This window comes from Capra hircus, chromosome 13 (assembly GCF_001704415.2).
Source record: "Capra hircus breed San Clemente chromosome 13, ASM170441v1, whole genome shotgun sequence".
Taxonomy (NCBI): domain Eukaryota; kingdom Metazoa; phylum Chordata; class Mammalia; order Artiodactyla; family Bovidae; genus Capra; species Capra hircus.
In genome coordinates, this window is record NC_030820.1 from 59,562,796 (window position 1) to 59,582,662 (window position 19,867).

General features: G+C 50.4%; 1 protein-coding gene and 1 long non-coding RNA gene across 5 annotated transcripts; both read right to left on the bottom strand.

Annotated features, from left to right (window-relative positions):
• On the bottom strand, positions 759-12,718 carry FAM110A (family with sequence similarity 110 member A). Of its 4 annotated transcripts, none has more exons than XM_018057656.1 (2): positions 12,486-12,718; positions 759-2,271 (listed from the first exon to the last, which is right to left on the bottom strand). In XM_018057656.1, the coding sequence occupies exon 2, from the start codon at positions 2,173-2,175 to the stop codon at positions 1,288-1,290; it is 888 nt and encodes a 295-aa protein (XP_017913145.1). In that variant the 5' UTR covers positions 2,176-2,271; positions 12,486-12,718; the 3' UTR covers positions 759-1,287. The 4 variants fall into 4 exon arrangements, with proteins under 4 accessions (XP_017913145.1, XP_017913147.1, XP_017913146.1 ...); XM_018057658.1 differs by having other exon boundaries at positions 759-2,212; positions 12,486-12,715; XM_018057657.1 differs by lacking the exon at positions 12,486-12,718 and adding an exon at positions 5,564-5,840 and having other exon boundaries at positions 759-2,212.
• LOC108637404 lies at positions 15,221-19,169 on the bottom strand. The gene is made up of 2 exons (XR_001919047.1): positions 18,010-19,169; positions 15,221-16,641 (listed from the first exon to the last, which is right to left on the bottom strand). It is a non-coding gene; the product is annotated as an uncharacterized LOC108637404 (long non-coding RNA).

Sequence of the window (19,867 nt, forward strand, 5' to 3'; positions counted from 1 at the left end):
TTTCTGAGTGCTGCAGCCCAGGCAGCCTGCAGGAGAGGAAGCGCCTCCCAGCCCTGCCCCCCTCCCTCGGGAAAGCAGGGATGCAGAGCCCATCCAGGTTCTCATCCTTTATGAGCCTGGCCCTAGATGCTTCATCAGCCAAGGGTGGGGTCTCCTAGCAGGTAACTAACCTGGAGGGAGACAGGAAGGAGCCGAGATCTCAAAGCCCAGTGCCAGCCACCTCCTTCCCTTTCCCCAAGCCCAGATAAGACCATGCTGCCAATTCATCCACCAAGGCCCAAAGAGGGAGACTGGCCTGACCAGGGTCACTCAGAGTTAGGGGCAAGGCCATTCATTTTTTTCTATCTATCTCAAGTCCTGCTTCCTCTAAGAATTCCACTTCCAATCTATGGACTGTGTGACCTCAAGTTCAGGGCTTGCCCTCTCTGAGCTTCCTGCCCCCTTGGGAACTGGGCTGGGATGGAAAAGAGCACATAACTTATGGTTGGGGAAGGTCCATACACCTGTCAGCCTTTCCCTGCAGGTCCCCTTCCCAGTGCTCTTCCCAGTTCTATCCCAAATTCTGTGAAGAAGGCCCATCAGCGAGCCTCCCAGAGGGGTTTTGAGGATGCCCTGTGAGGCAAGTCTCAGGCCAGGCCAGCCACTGAACTCATGTTCCCCCAGATCCTAGGGTGGACAATCACTGACTTTTGAAGGCCCCATCCCAAGACTTCCCACCCTTTCCCCTTGTAAACACAGAAGAATCTGATGACCCAGCCTTTGAAAAACAAGCATTTGTGTTTATTAACCAAAAGGAGGGAAGTCAGAGCAGTGCAGACTCCTACAAGTCCCTTCTGTAGTCTACCCACCTAGGCCCAGGCTGCCAAGGCCACTCTTCCCTGCCCCACCCCAGAGTGAGTTCCCAGGTAACCAAGGCCCACGGGCTAAAGAAGAGGAAGTCAGCAAAGGCCAGAGGCCAAGGAAGGAAGAAAGAAACAGAGCTTCTGGGTAGACAGTTCTGGTGAGATCCCTTGGCCCTCCACTCTCAGTGGGGAGGCTTAAGTGCCCCAAATCCAAACCCACAAGCAGGGGACATTCATGTCAAAACCCTACATGTGAGGGCCAGGCAGTGGTCCAAGGTTAAGAGCCAACTCTCTCCAGGTCAGTCCTTGCCAGATGGGTGCTCTGAGCCTTTGCCTCCACAGCAAGTTCACACAAGGCAGCAGCCTTGGGTCTGCTCCAAGCCAGGGAATGGATGCAGGAGAGGTCAAGAGGCCAACAGCCTAAGATCCCGACTCCAGTGGATACCTAGCCTTCAGCTGCTGGAGACTCCCGCGCCTGCCTCAACCCATACAGCCATTTGATTACGCGGGCGTTGCGCTCTATCACTGACACGCCATAGGGGACACGCTCCCGAGCCCGATCCTCGATGGTGACAGAGCTGCGGCGGGAGCAGTCCCCCTCGGAGCTGGCTGGCCCAGCACTGGGCCCCGCCAGCGACACGATGTCTGAGCTGGCCCGCGCTAGGTGGGCCACACCCAATCCCTGTGCCTCCTCCGGGTCCAGGCCACAGAAGTTAAAGAATCGCTCCAGGTCAGCTGCTGCCCGTGAGAAGCGCTCACTCAGGTCCGACTTGGAGCGTTGCAAACCTGGGGGCCTGACTGGGCTAGAGGCAGCGGCAGGGCCTGGCGATGGGCAGGGCTGGACAGGTGACGCCGGCAGGGGCAGGACATCCACTCGCCGGACTGCAGCAATACTCGGTGGTGGGCGTGGAGGCGTGGCCGGGGGAGGCTGCCTGGCCCCCTCAGCCCATCCAGGGGTACGGCTGGCCTCTGCAGGGGACACAGGACTATCACACAAGTTGATGAGGCTGCTAAGGATGTCCAAGTCCAGCTGGGGCCGGCGGCCGGGACCAGGCAGGGCTCGGCGGCTAGGTGTGAGCACGGTGCGGCGAGTTCCAGGGCTGAAGAGGGGCTGTTTGCACAGCAGGGGCTGCACAGGCTCCTGACGAGTGTTGGCCACATGCAGGCTCTTGACGTACTTGGCCTTGTCGGCCTCCAGGCGCTCGACAGCACTAGGTTTCCGGGCTCCACCGTCCGCTGGCCGCCGGAGCAGGTAGCCAGGAACCTTGGTCCGTAGGCGGATAGGTAGGGCAGGGGTGTCCCGGGCTCCCGGAGTCAGCGTGTCCACAGGCATGGCTGTTACATTCCCCGAGGGCTTCTGTCTGAGGAGACTGGAGAAATGAGAAGACAGAGATCCAAGCAGAAAGCTAGCAGCTGGACTCCACAACGGCTGCAGGGGTGGAAAAAAGCGACAGAGCCCACTCAGACAAAGGCTCAGCGAAGACCAAGAGACCGAAGACGCCTTCCCTATTAAAAGGTAAAAGCCACGCCTCTGATTCACAGGGAGCCAATCAGCAGGCAGAAAGCTGGGCCTGTGGCCCCACCCACTCCCCCGCCTTCGAGGAGGGCCCAGCCCAGCTGAAGCAGAAAGAAAAAAGGTACCAAAGACAGACACCGGCTGCCTGGGCATAAAGGATGGGGATGGTATATTTTAAAGGAAGCAAAGTAGGCTCCAGGCTGAGTGCTGGACATCAGCCAGCTCAACCTCAGTGGGTCCTCTTCTCAACTCCATTTTGCACTTGGGGAAACTGAAGCCCAGGGAGGCAAGCTTGAGGAAGCTAATTCAACAAGTTGGTGGCTGTCCCTTGCCTCCCTTGTCCCCCTGCCGCGCAGGGGTCTTGGGGTTGAGTGGCCAAGAGAAAGGGCTCCAACCCCACACCCCACCTGGAATGCCCACAGGAAGCCTGGAACCACCTCCACCCAACACTCACCTAGGCAGGAAGCTGCCCTGTGCCATCCACCCGCCTGGACACGCCAGGCCTCAGGCACGGCAGCAGAGCTTGTGGAGGAGGAGCGCAGAAAGTCCCTACCCCACCCCTGCCCCACTGGAGTCCAGACACCCATTAGCTTCCAGTATGAAATTCCAATGCCAGGCCCACGGTGATCCATGGATGCCTGTCAGGTGGAAACATCAGCCTTGAGCTATGCGGCCCCAGGAGAAGCTGGAAATGCCCAAGATCACAGCCCTGCTCAGGAGTATCCAGCCAACTCTGCATCTGCCCAACAGCAGTAGTATGGACACCCATAGGCAGGAGGGCCTACCTCTGGAGGCACTGGTCTCCACATGATCACCTAAGCATCAGGGCCAGTGCCCTGGCCGTCAGGCCACCCCTGTCCCTTTTTCCAAGGAAGAAGGGCTAGAGTCCCAAAGTGCTCCCCAAAGTCCCCTGGAGATGGGCTGGAAGAAAATCCATAGACCAAGTCCTGAACCTTTTCAAGTATAATATGGGGGAAAGGGACTCCATCAAGATGATCTTCAAGAGGACCTTCAGGCCATCTAAACCAGTATTGTCTAATTCAATAGCCACTAGCCACATATGGCTACTCAGCCTTAACTTTAAATTTATAGTAAATATAATTCAGTTCCTGAATCACACTGGCCACATTTTAAGTGCTCGATAGTCATATGTGGCCAGTGGTCACTCTACTAGACAGCACAGATTGGAGCATTTCCATCTACAGCAAAAAGCTATACTGGACAGCCCCACCTCGACATCCAGAATGCCATGAGGGAAGAGTCTGGACTGGGGAGGGGAGAGAGGAATCTGTCTTCTAGACATCTGACATCATCCTCTCCTGTAATCTCGAAACAAGTCTGTGATACAGGTCTCTGTCATCCCATTTTCACAGACGGAGAAACTGAGACTCAAAGAAGTTGCCAACCTAGGTTCCAGAGCCAGTAAATAAGACACAAAGTCATATGAAGCCTAATTCACTCGTACAGCTGCGGGGGGGGGGGGGGGGGGGAGGGGAGGGCAGCAAGGGAGGGTCTGTTTTGTTCCCCTATTTCAGTTTCAAGATATTGCTCTTTAAGTATAACTAATAGTCAATGGATTTTTACTAAGATAAAATACCTGTGAGGGCCAAATATAAGTAGGGAGACCAGGGACAAACTAGAGAGGGGGCACACCCACCCTACTGTAGGCATATGGTCCAAAATGGTAGATATAGAATGTTCTAGGAAGCTGGGAATCCAGAGTGCATGGAAACTCTAGATTGTTAGTCTATTTAATAATAATAATATTAAAAAACTGCACGGACAGGGCAAACAAAATGCCTGCAAACATATCTGAGCCCCTCCCCTCCCACCCCAGTTTGAGGCCTCTGCAACCAAGGCAAGTTGACAACAGAATCTTGGGGGCTTTTGGCCCAGAGCCAGAGCTGCTCCAGAGGTAGAAGGGATGAAGTAGGTGGAAGAAGAAGGCTGCCCCACTCAGGACCAACCCCCAAGGAGACCTCAGGAGGGAAGGGTCACAAGAAAGGTAGCCATGCCAAGCCCTGTCAAGGTAGGTAGGCTCTGCCCCACCCCCTGGCCGCCACTTCCCAAACCAGTCCAACCCGTTGGTGGCATGAGTTCCCTCCCGGGCATCATCGGGAAACAGAGGGAGGAAGGAGGTCAGATGGGCAGGGCTAGGGCATAAGTTCTGCGACCCCCACCCCCACCCGGCTGGGGCTTCCAACGCCTCCAGCGGACCAGGCGCCCCAGGGGCTCTTCTGGCCAGACCAGGGCAGATTCTAGGAGCCAAGCTTGGCTATGGGGCCGCTGGCCAGCTCGCCCAGAACTCGCCCACTCCACCACTGTGCGCCTTTCGCAAACAGCTGCACCTCTTCCAGACTTGGGGTTTCCTTATCTGTGAAATGCTGTTAAAAATAGATCTTCCTCATCCTCCAGGTCACCGTGAGGATGGAGAGACAAAAAACCAGTCGAGCACTTTCATTCACTGCATGACCTGGGCTCCCTGTTTCTATTACGAATTGGACCCACTCCTGAGACCGTTCCTCTCGCAGGGGTCTCTAAGTCTTCTCCAGAAGGGTCTGTCTGAGCCTAAGCCGCGGACAAAGGAGCTTAATCCGTGAACAAGACTCATTCCACAGGCGGGTGAAGCCCAAAGTGCTGTGGCTCCTCCAGTTGAAGCCAGGATCCCGGTCCCCAGGTGGGGCTCGTGCCTTCTCTGAGGCCTCCTCTCATCACCCAACGCCCCACCCACGGATTTCAAACACCCACAAACGACCCCAAATACGCCGGCCCCAGGCCCTTCTCCTTGTCATCCTCGGGCATGTAGCCTCACCACGCTCCCTCCCCAGAGGCTTCCCGGGCATTAGCCTCAGGAGGCCGCGGTGTGGGGCCGCGGCGGGCGGGCGAAGGGGAGAGGGTCGTAGAGGAGCCCGGATCCCCGGGCTAGCTTCTGCCCTTGCCCTTCCTAGCCGAGAGCAATCTTGGGGACTCCTAGCGGCGGTGGAGGCCCAGAGCCCAGCAGCACGCTGTGTGACCCTAGTCTGCTAGCCGCCCCTCTCCGAGCTCAGGTAGTCCCGGCTCTTGAATGAGAGAGCAGACGGCACGATTCCTACAGCCTCGTCCAGGCCTGAAGGTGAGTTTCGGCCCGGTCCCCGCCTACCCGAGGAGGAGGGAGAGGTGCCCGGGCAGCCCCGACCCGGGCGCCCAGGCCCCGGTCCGCACATACCTGGCTGCGTCCCGGCCGCCGCTCTGCGCTCTCCAGCCCGGCCCACCTGGGCTCAGGTAACACAACGTTTGCGCAACTTCCGGCGGCCGGCCCCCGGCAAGTGAACCCGCCGGCCCAGGAATTACTCGAAAAGGGAGAAGGAAAACCAGGCAGCGGGCCGGAACTGAGCCCAGGCTTGCTGTCCGTCAGCTCGGCGCCGGGATCTGGTCTCAGGCGCCCTGCCTACCCCAGGAAGCCCTTCCGAAGAGCGGGGCCCGCCCATCCCCAGCTGCCCTGGCCCACACGTGGAGCCCAGTAGGGCAAGGGCACCCATCTTGCGGATGGAAAAACTGAGTCCCCCTTGTCACTGCCACAATGACCGCCAGTTAACATATTAACTTTTCCTGGTGTTAATTAACCCATTTTAATCTTCCCAACAATCCCTATGAAGGGAGCTCTATTATTATCCCCATTTGACTAATGGACAACTGAGGCTGGGACAGGCTGAGTCAGTTGCCAAAGTCACCCTGCAGAGTCCAAATTGGGCTCTTTCTCCTCAGACCAAACCTTAATTAACACCACCCCCCTTTCTGGCTGTGTGTCCCTGAATAGGTTGCTGAACCTCTCTGGTCTTCCATTCTGTCTAAAGGTGAGTCCCAGCTTCCAGGCCAGGTCAGTGTGAGTTCTTAGAGCTTGAGAGTGCCTACTGAAGCTTTGAGCAAGCTATAAACATTAGTAATTGACAGCAATAATAATAACTAGAATTTCAGATTGCCAGACACAGTCCTTGTTTAAATCTCTATACTACCCTGAGAGGGAGAAGCTATTTGATCCCCATTTTACAGATGAAGAGTCAATAGTAGTCCTGCCAGAAGGAACCCCTGGGAGGGAGGTGACCATCTCTTCTGCCACCAAGCTCTATTACATCACTTCGGGTGGCACATTCAATGAAGCCAGTTTTCACTGGGATCCTGCAGTCCAAAGAAGGAAGTGAGCACTGGCCTCAGACATGAGCCCCATGGAAGTGAAAGGACCCACTTCCATGTCTGTGCCTGGTGGGGGCTGTACCAGCATTGAGGTGGAGGGCACAAGGGGACAGGAACTGATTCAAGGAACAACTCTCTTCCACCTGGGAGTGAATCAGCTCTGAGACCTCTTCCAGTCCCTGGGTCCTGATTTTAGGAGGATAAGGGAGGTGACAAGACCATCATTGTCCACAGCAGACTGCTGGGTCCCTTCCTAACCCTCTACTAAGGCAACAGTGGGGAAGGAAGCTGTGCTCAGTTAGGCTCTAACAGTAGTAAAAGCAAGGCAATGATGACAAGTTTTATAAAACAGGTAGAACTTCTCCAAGTGCTTGCTTTGTACCTGGCATTTGTTCTAAGCTCTTTCTAGGAATTAACTCATTTATTAATCCTCACACGTACACTGTAAGGTAGATACTACTATTATGACTATTTTACATTTGAGAAAACCAAGGCATGGAGAGTGAAGCCACATGTCTGAGGTCACATGGCTAAAAAATGGCAAAGCCAGAACCTGAACCAAGGCCTGGGTCTGGGGAGCAGGGGTGTGGAGGAGACAGTCCCCAGTCTCCTGCTAGTCTTTGGCCACTCACCAGGGGACTCCTAGGGAATCTCTAGCCTCCCTCTCTGGGCCCCAGAGAGAGAAGTCAACTTGGCTATGGTTCTGGACCTGTTTCCTCAGCTATGAGGGCAGAAATGGCAATGTTTTCCCAACAGAAATCAGATGTCATCACAGCTCTGCTTAAGTCACCCCAGCCCCAGCCCCTGAGACTCCCTATCACCTGAGAACAAAATCCAAACTCTCCACTTGGCCCTCCTCTCAGTCCTCCTCCTCTGCCACCTCCTCTCCAGCCTCCCCTGCTCCAGCCTCTGAGTCCTCCCTGCTGTTCCTGAGCACACCAAGGTTTCTCCTGCCTCAGGGCCTTTCCACCATCTTTTCTCTGCCTGGAACCTTCCATTTTCACTTCCTCAGAGAGGTTTCCCTGACCACCCTGGGGCTCCTGCCAACTCTCTTACCCAGTTAGTTCCCTTCCAAGCATTCATCGCACCCTGTCATTTTAGATGATACTACCACCTGAAAGTCCCTTGAACAGCATGGAGATAAAACCAATCAATCTTAAGGGAAATCAACCCTGAATACTCATTGGAGGGACTGATGCTGAAGTTGAAGCTCCAGTATTTTGGTCATCTGATGCAAACAGCCAACTCACTGGAAAAGTCCCTGGTGCTGGGAAAGACTGAAGGCAGAAGAAGAAGAAGGTGTCAGAGGATGAGATGGCTGGATGGCATCATCAATGCAATGGACATGAACTTGGGCAAACTTTGGGAGATGATGAGGGACAGAGAGGCCTGGCATGCTGCAGTCCATGGGGTCACAAAGAATTGGACACGACTGGGCGACTGAACATCAACAACCATCACCTGTTTCCTATCTCTCCCATGGGCTAAGAACTCCATCCTCCAGGGACAAAGCATAAAAGGGGACAACACAGACCAAGTGGCCAGGCCACCTGAAAGACCAAGGCCCCTCAGCACCAAGCCTCCTCCCACTCCTCTACTCTGCCCAGGCCTTCCTCCACCAGTCCCACTCCGGCTCCAGCCTCCAGGAGCCCCTACTCAAGCTGGGCTCCAGACATTTCCAACTGAATCCTATTTTGTCTCCTAAGATGCTACATCCAAGTCTCTGCACACACTGCATCCTTTGCTGGCAGTGCCCTTTTCCACGCCCTCTCCCTGGCCACCCCTGTAGCCTTAATTCTAGGACTAGCCTGACTGAGTTCAAATCTCAACTCCACCAGCGATCAGCTATAAAACTTGGGTAATATACTTCTCCATGCCTTGGTTTCCCCAACTGTAAAGCAGGATCCCTAATAGTGCCTCCCTCCCAGCATGAGGCCCGTGCTTGACAAATGCCACCAAAATGTGAGCTATGATAACTCTTCAACCAAACAGATGCTCCAGTGCCCAGCTCCTCTGTGAGGCCTTCGTCAGCCCAGACAGAATGTTGACCACTTCTCTCAGAGGTTACAAATCTAAGAATGCGGTCACTTGAATAGATATTTATCCAAAGAAGGTACACAAGTGGCCAGTAAGCACAAGGAAAGATGCTCAGCATCGCTTATGATTAGGGAAATGCAAACCAAAACCAGGATGAGATACCATACCACACCCACAAGATAGCCATTATCAGTCAAACAATAACAGAAAATAATAAATGTGGATGGAGAATGAGCCAAAATTAGAAACTTGGTGCACTGTTGGGATATAAAATGGTCACTGTTGGGATATAAAATGGTACAGCCACTATGGAAAGAGTATGGCAGTTAAGCAAAAATTTTTAACAGACTTACTATGGCATCCAGCAAACCTACTTCAGGTATATGACCAAAAGAACTAAAGGCAGGGACTTGAACAGATACTTGTACATCAGTGTTTATAGCAGCATTATTCACAATAGCCAAAAGGTGGAAACTACCCAAGTGTCCCCTGACAGATAAATACTCAAAATGTGGGGTACGGTATATACACATAGTGGAATGTCACTTAGCCTTAAAAAGGAAGGAAATTCTGACACATGCTATACAACACGGATGAATCTTGAAGTCATCATACTAAGTGAAATAAGCCAGTCACGAAAGAACAGATATTGCCTGATTCCACTTATATGAGGTTCCTCAAGTAGTTGGATTCATAGAGGCAGAAAGAAGAATGGTTACTGCCGGGGTGGGAGAGTGAAGAGAGCAAGGAGTTACTATTCACTGGGTATGGAGTTTCCATTAGCAATGGTTGCACAACACTGTAATGAACGTAATGCGACTAGACTGTACACTTAAAAATGATTAAAATGGTAAACTGCATTTTATTAATACATACATTTAAAAAAAAAGAATCAGAAGGTTTAGAGTCTGAAGCCAGACTCCTGGGATTCCAATTCCAGCTCTAGGTGCAAGATAATAAACATCTCTTGTGCTCAGTTTCCCTTCATAAGGAGGAAATAACAGCAGTAACTACCTTACGTCATAGAATTGACAGAATTGAAGGAATTCACACTTGTAAATTACTTAGCACACAGTAAGGGATCAAGAGGTGTCAGTGATTTCTATTCTTTGCTGAGGGGGCAGGTGTGGTTTCTGATGTTTATCATTTTTATGACATTGTGCACTTCCACCTCACCCCTCCCTTCCACCTGCTTCTCCTTTTCTTTAGCAGAAGTCCAACCCAGACTTGGGTGGAGACAGAGAGGCCCTCTCCTGCCCCAGAGGGAGCCAGGAAGGCTCCAGGCAGCAGAAGACTCCAGGACAGCTGCCAGGGCCAGAGACACCCAGCTGGGCATCCTCCAGGCCCATGCCAGGCCCCACACTATTTCTGGAGTTTTCCCAGACGTTCGTGCCCTGGCCTGCCTGCAGTCAGCCTTGCCCAGGGCAACCTTGCACAAACCTCAGGAAGGGAAAGGTAAACAGGCCACAGAAGCGGTGTGGGTGCAGTTGCCTAAGGCAGCAATCTCCCGTTTGGCCCACCAACTGCACACCTCCACCAACTCAGTCCTCTGGGCCTCAGGTCTGCACCTGAGCTTGCCAAATGAGGACAAAGGGACTCGCAGTGCAGACTAAGAGAGATACTGCGCGCAAAGCCTTAGGGAAGGGCCTGGCACACAGGATGCGGAAGGTGGAGTTGGGACAGACCCACAACCAAGCCCACTTCCTGTCCCGGACTGCCCTCTGCCTGGGCCGAAGCTCACCATCATGGCTTCTTTTCTCGGCGCAGAGATGTCAAGAACCTTGTCCAAAGTCACAAGAAAGTTAATGACAGATCATAGACAGGGCAGTGGTCTCATGATTAGATAAATAATCTATAATACACATATATTTTTTTCAACCAGGTGATACATGTGCATGGCTTAAGATTCATAAGCTATAAAGGAAATTAAAAAAAGAAAAACACCTCCCTCCACTCCTATCCCCAGCCACCCAGTTCCCCTCCCTGCAAGAATCATTATGATCAGATGGTTATATGTCCTTCCAGGGAGATTTCAGGCACATACAAGCAACAATGGACATATATTCTTTCTATTTTTTTTTACACATAGCAACATGTTCTGTGCATTGTTTTCATCTTACTCTTTCATTGAATAATATATGTTCTTAATATGTGTTATTAGCATGTTATTAATTATAATATAATTAATAAACTTAATAATATATGTGGTACTACATAAAGAGCCCATTAGTCCCTACCGATGGCCACTGAGCGTGTGTCTAGTCTCTATAAAAACCACACTGTGGGACTTCCCTGGTGGGCCAGTGGTTAAGAATCTGCCTGCCAATATAGGGGACATGGTTTCTACCCCTGGTAGAAGATCCCACGTGCCATGGAGCAACTAGGCCACAACAAACGAAGCCTCCAAGTTCTAGAGCCCATGATCCACAGCAAGAAAAGCCACCACAATGATAAGCCTGCAACTAGAGAAAGCCCAGGCAGCAACGAAGACCCAGCCCAGCCAAAAATAAACAAATAAATAAGAGTTCTCAGGCAGAGCCTTAAAAAACCCAAAAACCCCACACTATGGGCTCACTGCACCTATATCATTCTGCCCAGAAGTGGGACAGCTAGGTCAGGGGGATGCATGTGTAATTGTGACAGAGATGAGGGACTGTGATCCAGGGAGTTGATCTCCCACCAGCAGAACACACAACAAATGATCAATAAATGTTAGCATTAGTCATTTTGATTCCTAGGGCTTTGGGCACCCCTCAGTTTCACACTGGAGGCGATTACCTCATTTACCTCACCCTAGCCCCTCCCTGCATCACATTCCAGTCCGGGAAGATAATAAACTCGCTAATAAGTGAAATTATAGGACACTGGATGGGGTAAATGCTACTGAGAAAAACAAAATAGACAAGGCAGAGCATATGAAGTGAGTAAATATTTGTTGAAAGAACGAAGACTTGTTTTCTTTCTGAATTTCCAGAGCTCTGCTCCCTTTAAAGCCAGGAGACTGGTTTGGAGGAGAGAGGATAAATAATTCCCCTTGAAGAGATTCTAGACTCCCAGATGCTACAATTCTGAGTGTCTAGGATTCTAAGATGGAAGCCAGACAGATTGGGAACCAGCCCCAGAGTTGCCAAGTCTGACCATGTGGTTTTGGGCAAAGGGGCTTAACTTTTTAGAACCTCAGTTTGCCCACCTACAAAAGGAAACCAATAGCAACCAGCAGGTGGGGAGGGGGTTCCCTAGGAGGTAAGGCCTGGTGTAGGTCAGATGCTCTACCAGGAGCGGTCCTGGGCCCAGGACCAAGTCCAGTGTCTCTGGTGACTAGCGTCTTTGGCTGAGGGCTGTGCCTACCCTTTTGCCAAACCCGCAGTAGATTCCCAAGAATCCTACAGCAATTTCAGGGCCAAAGCATCTGCTGCCCACCTGGCACCTAGCTCAGAAATGTAAGTCCTGCCTGAGCCACCAGTATCTTCTCTCTGAGAGGGAGAGCTCTGTAATTCAGAGCCCTGCAAGCTGAAGGATCTCAAGTGAGCCCTAAGTCCACCCCTGGCTTCCTGGAGAAATGAAGACAGATGGTGGGGAGAAGACCCCAGGCCGATGCTGGGGAGAGGCAGCCTGGAGCGGATGCAGCCAGGGCTCTCATGCTCCTGTTGATCAGAGGCTAAGAAAGCGACCACCAGTTACCTGTCAGGGTCTCTCAAGGCAAATCTAGAACTATTACGCTAGAGACTGCGAGATGGAGCAGAAAGATCTGAATCAGATTCTCTGCCAGACTTCGTCTTTCTGAGCCTCAGCATTCTCATCTGTGAAATGGGGTATCCTCGTAGGACTCGGAGAGAACACGCACCGCAGGGGTGAATACAGCGCCCCCTTACACCCGGGTTCGCGCCCCGGACCACCCGTGCCCTCACAAGGAGCCTCACCTAGGCGAGTCCCACTCCTCCAGTGTGGGTCTTGAGGAGGCTGACAGCTCGGACCCAGTCAGGCGGGGAATGGCCGCACCCAACACGGCTCGGGAGGCCCAAGCCCCACGTGAGGACCCGCGGGGGGCTCTTCGGAGCTGTGCTCCGCACCCGAGATAAGCCGGAAAACCTGACTGTCCCCAGGTCCCAGACAGAGCGAAGGTCTGGGGGCACAGAGGGGAAGTGAAAATCCCGGGGCGCCGGGGGAAGGGGAAATGAGCGCGTCGCTTCACCCCCCTCCCCGACACCAGAATGGTTTGCCCCGGACATCCTGATTGGTTTCTCGCTTCCGTTCGAACTCCGCGCCGCCCGCATTGCCAGGCAACGGCTTAGCTTCGGCCTGGCGTGGGGGCGCCAGGTCTTCGCAGTCCCTCCCCGCCCCTCACCTTCCCGGTGGTCTCAGGTTCTTTGAGCAGCCCCTTTAGCTCAAGCGGCTAATTCTTTCTCTTGTTCACCCGGGACTTAGCTGATGGACGGAGGACCCTGGTGGGTCCAAGGGGTCGCTAAGAGTCGGACACGACTGAGCGACTTCACTTTCACTTTTCACTTTCATGCACTGGAGAAGGAAATGGCAACCCACTCCAGTGTTCTTGCCTGGAGAATCCCAGGGACGGGGGAGCCTGATGGGCCGCCGTCTCTGGGGTCGCACAGAGTCGGACATGACTGAAGCGACTTAGCAGCAGCAGCAGCAGCAGCAGTCCTGACTTCAGCTGACAGGCTATGTGAACCAGTGCAAGCCAGTTTCCCTGTCTGTTCCCCTAACTGCTTAATGCTGAGCAAGTTAGTGTGAAGATGGGCATGCCCAGCAGTCCCGAAATTTACTAAGGATGTGAGCGAAGATTAATATGCCCTGCGTTCTTTATCATGGCAAAATAATGAAAATAACTTAAGTGCTCAGTGAAAGGAAATTGGTTATATAAATCCATCCTGCGGAAGAACTGAATTTATGGAGGTTTTTATATATACCAGAAGCTTTGCATGGCAAAACTCTCGTCATTGCTCATGGCATAACCCTCTGCTAAGTACCTTTAAATATCCTCACTTTTTGATGAGGAATATTATACACTCATTAAAAATGATATGATTAAAATATATTTAGCACTAAGATTGAATTTTTCAAAAGTATGTTTCAAAGCACTATGTACAACATAAATATGCCTTAAATACATAATGGTAATATCACATGTACTATATTTACGTAATGGACTTCCCAGGTGGCCCTAGTGGTAAAAAAATCTGCCTGCCAATGCAGGAGACACAGGTTTGATCCCTGGGTCAGGAAGATCTCCTGGAGAAGGAGAAAGAATACTCTAGTATTCTTGCCTGGAAAATTCCATGGGCAGAGGAGCCTGGAGGGCTATAGTTCATGGTACTGCAAAGAGTCAGACAGGACTGAGCACAATGCACATATTTCAGTTCAGTTCAGTTCAGTTGCTCAGTTGTGCCTGACTCTTTGCGACCCCATGAACTGCAGCACACCAGGCGTCCCTGTCCATCACCAACTCCCGGAGTCCACCCAAACCTGTGTCCATTGAGTCAGTGATGCCATCCAACCATCTCATCCTCTGTCGTCCTGTTCTCCTCCTGCCCTCAATCTTTCCCAACATCAGGGTCTTTTCAAATGAGTCAGCTCTTCACATCAGGTGGCCAAAATATTGGAGTTTCAGCTTCAACATTAGTTTTAGTCCTTCCAATGAACACCCAGGACTAATTTCCCCTAGGATGAACTGGTTGGATCTCCTTGCAGTCTCCAAGGGACTCTCAAGAGTCTTCTCCAACACCACAATTCAAAAGCATCAATTCTTCTATGCCCAGCTTTCTTTATAGTCCAACTCTCACATCCATACATGACTACTGGAAGAACCATAGCCTTGACTAGATGTACATATTTCTGTATAAACATTTATAATAACAGAAGTTAATTTCTTCTTTCTGCTTCTTTCTTCTTTCTTTTTCCCCTTGACTGGTTTAACTGTTGGAAATTTGGAAATGTAAAATAAATTACCAAATTGCCAATAGTTAAACCAGGCAGGGGGGAAAACAAAGACACATTTTTAAACAGAGAATTAGAAAAATCACCTCTAACAGCCCTTCCAGATGAGAGGGTGAGCCACTGTTTGGGTCTAGGACATTGCTCACTTTGGAGTCAGCCTCCTTCTATCCCAGATGGTGTTTTTCATTCTTTGATTGGATTATCAGTGATCAAGCACTGACTGTGTACATACCTTGGAGAGGTTGGGGAGAACTAATAGTATACCAATAGCTACCAATGATTGTACATTCTGGCATAGGCACCAACCAACCATAACAGAAAAGATACTATCATAAACAGGGAGTCTATGAGGATCAGCTAGATAACAGACCTGGCACTAACTGCCCTCTGCTAGATTGTGTTCAAACATACACACATTTTCTCATTTGACTTCATTACTGTCTGAGGAGATTCTACTAATATTCCTATTTTATAGATTAGAAAACTAAGGTTTGTTTGGGTCCAGCAGAAGTCCTCCGAACCATTCTGTTACATTCCCATGTAACTGCACTTTGACAGTGGCAGTGAGGAGAGCCAAGGAGGGACTCTGATCCTGAAAGACACAGTAGGAGCAGGTCCGATTTTGTACTTCCTGAGGCTTAAACAATTTAAGGAGTGTTAGGGAGTGTTGTTTAAGAAAAGGACTACAAAATTACGAAGTAAGTAATACAGAGATGATTTAGTTAGATAAAAGAAATCTTAGCAAATTTCAATTTCTACAGAGATTACAAAGTTCAGAAAAATAACATTCTTTTTGTGAATTACCTGTTTGACATATTTCCATACTTTCCACAAACAGGCTTCTGTATACTACATTTCCATGTATACACACATTTCAAACCTCTCCTGTACTACCTCATACTGGTGGCATTCACACTGTAGGACCCTCCATGCCTATGGAGGTATGACCTCTGACCCTTCACTTTCATGTCACAGTACCAGGTGAGTCACCTCAATGTGCCAGGTAAGGGTAATTCCTGGAAGATTTTCCTGTAGCTGGAAATCCCTGAAGTCAGCTGAAGTCAGGACTAGGAATCAGCTGAGTCCCAGGTGAGCAAGAGAAAAAAAGTAACTGGAAACAACATAAATAAAACCACTAAACCCGAACTAAATGTCAAAGTCCTCTTAGCCAGATCCCCAAAATGCTCACACTCCAACTTCATCTGACACAAAGGGAAGCTGGAATAGAAGGAGATGGTGGTTTTAACAGAATGAGGTTAAATTACCTCACTTACCATGGGAACATGTTGCTAGAGTGCCTCCCAGACCTCACCTTCCCTGTCATTAAAATGGGAATGACAACAATGGTGCCGTGGTTGAATTCTTCTCTGAAATGTGTAGTTTCAATCACGTGTTGGGGGATATTTGAGATGCCTGCATAAAGGCCCTGCTGACTCTTGCATCTTCAAAGCTGCCTCTGACTGCATGCCCTGGAGCTTCAAACAAGCAGCACAAAAACCCTGAGGCTCATTCCCAAATTAAGAAAGTGAGGTAAACTGAGGCAGAAGGCACTTCCCTGGGATTCCAAGTCAGGCCACACAAAGAGAGATTATTTGGACATGCTCAGATTCCAGGACTCAGAGCATCTTCATGTGTCAACAGCATACTGAGGATGACCTCTATTTTCCAGGGTTTAAGCACCTGACACCAGTTCAGAGTGATTGAAAGCATCCTAGCTCTCCCTCTTCCCCACTGTGTAGCGTAGGGAAGGAGAACCTGTAAGAATAAGAAGATGGCCAAGCTGTCCTTAGTGTGCCCAGATCAGAGGGAGCTGGAGGATCCTTGTGTCCCTCGTGTGCTTATCTTGACCCAGCACGTGTGCAAGAATAACATCTCATCCTGTACCCAGGCCTGTGGCTGTGCCTCCTCCAGCAGTCTGACCTTGGCAGCGTTTTCTTTACTCAGCTCAAAACCAAGATGAAATCAGCCTCAGATGGCAGTTCCCAATCTCCTGGGCACCCTAGGGCTTATTTTGTTCTGTTTCATTCCATTCAAAGGGTGTTCTCACTGTACACATTTGCTTGTCTCTGAACTTCTCCGGAAGGACTCACCAGAAACTGGTCCCAGTGGTGGCTACTGGGCTGACTAAGGAACAGGGGAAAGAGAAAAGCTTTTCAGAAAATATTTTTTAAACCTTATAAACGTTCGTGTGTGCTAAGTGGCTTCAGTCATGTTTGACTCTTTGCAACCCTATGGCCTGTAGTCCATCAGACTCCTCTGTCCATGGGATTCTCCAGGCAAGAATATTGGAGTGGGTGGCCATGCCCTCCTCCAGGGGATCTTCCCAACCCAGGAATAGAACCCACATCTCCTGCATTGGCAGGTGTGTTCTTTACCACTAACACTACCTGGGAAACCCACTTTATAAATGCATTACCTACTAAAAAGTAAATACACTTCTAAGGATATTCTATGAGAGAACAAAATAAGGCAGTAACTGAAAACTCAACCCAGATATGTCCTTCCAAACATGATGGCTGAGATGGTCAACTGAGATGGCTGAGATATTCTTTCTGGAGGGCAACAGAGTCATTTTTCTCAAAAATTTTTGAGAAATTCTGAGCTGTGTCAATAGTTCTATACTCTGTTTCTAAACTGCTTCTAAAAGGCAACTGACTCTAACCAAAGGGATTCAGAAAGATTTGACAACAGGAATATTTACTATAGCATTGCTATTAATGCCCTCCACCACCAAAAAACAAAAAAAAAAAAAAAAAAAAAAAACCCAAAACATAACCTAATTTCCTGGCCACAGGACAATGCATGGTGAATGGGACTGGAACAAATACCACACAGCCATTAAAAATGGTGCTTTTGAAGAATAAGCGATAGGAAAGACAGAAAAAATATCTATGGAAAGATTTTTTTAAAAAAATACTGTCTCTCAATTCACTTATTTGTTCCAGAAATGTCTTTGAGCACCTTTTTCTAAATCTCAGTTTCCTCACCTGTAAGATAGGTGTTAACCATGCCTACCTCCCAGGCTTTCAAGAGGTGCAGTACCCTGACTACCCTCCACACGCTATGGCTACTGTTCCTGCTATTGCTCTTAAAAGGTTGTTTGATAGTACAAGCTCATGAGGCAGCATGTCCCAGGCATCACTCCCTGCCCAAACCCTCCAAGGGCTCCCCAACAAGCTCTGAATGGCCTTGTTGGCCTCTGGTGGCCTTTGGAGGCTGATCCCTGTCAACCCCATCTCCTACCACCTTCCCCCTCAGCCCACCTTGCTCCAGCCACCGGCTCCTGTTGCTTCTCAAATACACTAAGTACCCTTCCTGCCTCAGGGCCTTTGCACATGCTGTTCCCACTGCCTGGGCCTCTCTTCCCCCAGACACAGCTGCCCCCTCACCCCCTCCCTCACTTCCTTCCAGGCTCTGCCCAAATGTCATCCTCCCAGGGAAACGCCCCCCTCCCCCGCCCATTATTTGCATTTCTCTTCATAATTCTCCAACCTCCTGATATTCAGTTTGTTCCTGTGTCTGGGTCTCCTCCACCGACGGTGAGCTCCCAGAAGGCAGGGTCCACACTTCTTTGCCCACTTTTCCTGCAATTAGAGGTTGGCAATGCACTGAGCTATGAGAAAGGCTTTGAGAAGGCCTGGAACAGAAACTCCTCTTTCTCTTTGCTTACTCCACTGTTTCCCAAACATTCTCAACCCTGGAGCCCTGTGTCCTCAAAACACTTCCTAAACAGCCTGTAGGAACAGTGAAAACACCATCTACAGAGGGTGAGTCTCCAGGATGTGACCAGGAGCCTTTCCTCCTCTGCCAGTGCCCCTCCTAAATTACAGACTTTCTCCCCCAGCACCAGACTTCGCAGACCCAGGAACTGTCCCAGATCTCCAGTCCCGTCAGCATCTGCCTCTCACACCCCCTCCATGCCTCTAGGGGCCAGGTTCCACCTGCCAAAACCTCAGGTTCAGCTTCTGATGGGCATATTCCAAGACACACCCCGCTGGCTCAGCCAGGTCTCTGGTTCCTTTCTGTTGTGTCCAGGAGTGAGGGGTGGGCGCAGAGTCTTGTTTTCAACCTCTTGCCCCAGCAAGGGCTAAGAGTAAAGCCAACACCTGCACAGAGACAGGAAACCCAGGACCCCCTGCTCTGACACTAAGGTGACCCTCCCCCCGGGACAGTCTCCTGACCTTTCAGGCTGCAGGCTTTTATCAGGAAAATGGAGGTATGATAGCTCCCAGGACATAGTTTCTGAGAAAGAACTTGGCAAGTATAGAAACAGAGCTGTCCAGGTTGGTCTGCTATCACTAAGCTGCAGCTGGGGTTGAGCATACCTCTGCCTCTCCATCTTTCTGGGCCTCAGCTTTCTGTCTGGACCATTAGAAGATGGCAGCTACCGGTTTGGAGAGAGGATTTGGGCACAAGCCTGACCGGTAGACCTTCCTCCTTGACTTCCCCTTGTCTTGTTTCAAGATGTAGTCACACATTCAACAAATACTATCTGAACCTCTGGTCCATGCCAGTTTCTAGGAAGAGAGATGAAAACACAAGGAACTGTGTTCTAGTGGGTGAGACACACTCACTCCAGTACTCTTGCCTGGAAAATCACATGGACAGAGGAACCTGGTAGGCTGCAGTCCATGGGGTCGCTAGGAGTTGGACACGACTGAGCGACTTCACTTTAACTTTTCACTTTCATGCATTGGAGAAGGAAATGGCAACCCACTCCAGTGGTTTTGCCTGGAGAATCCCAGGGATAGGGGAGCCTGGTGGGCTGCCATCTCTGGGGTCGCACAGAGTCGGACACGACTGAGTGACTTAGCAGCAGCAGCAGGGTGAGACACAGCAATGAATAACTGAACCAAGAAATGAGAAATGGTATAAATAGAAATGAAGCAGAATGAAAAAGCAGGTGTGAAAAGAAAGGGGGCCATGCTCACTCAGCATGGTCAGTGAGCCAAGCCCTCTCCCCTGAGGTGAGACAGGAAGGGTAAGAAAGAGGCAGTCACACAGTAACCTAGAGGAAGGAAGAGCAGAAGCAGCCTGTGCAAAGGTCCTGGGGCAAGAATGAGGTGACTCCATTTGAGTCCAAAGCCAGTGGCTGGACTGGAGGCAGAGGAAGAGCCTGACATTAAATGGTTGAGAGTCTGTAGGCCACAGAGAGGAGTTCTGGTTTTAAAGTTTAAAACGTAGCAGTTTAACGTCAAGATTGGGAACTCAGGGATCAACCAGTCAAGGTTTCAAATCCAGCTCTACCACCTGGATTGGGGAAGTTCCTTAAAGTCTGAATTTTCAGTTTCCTCATCTATAATCAGAAGAATAATTTCACCTACATTGTAAGGTGTTACCCTAAGTACCC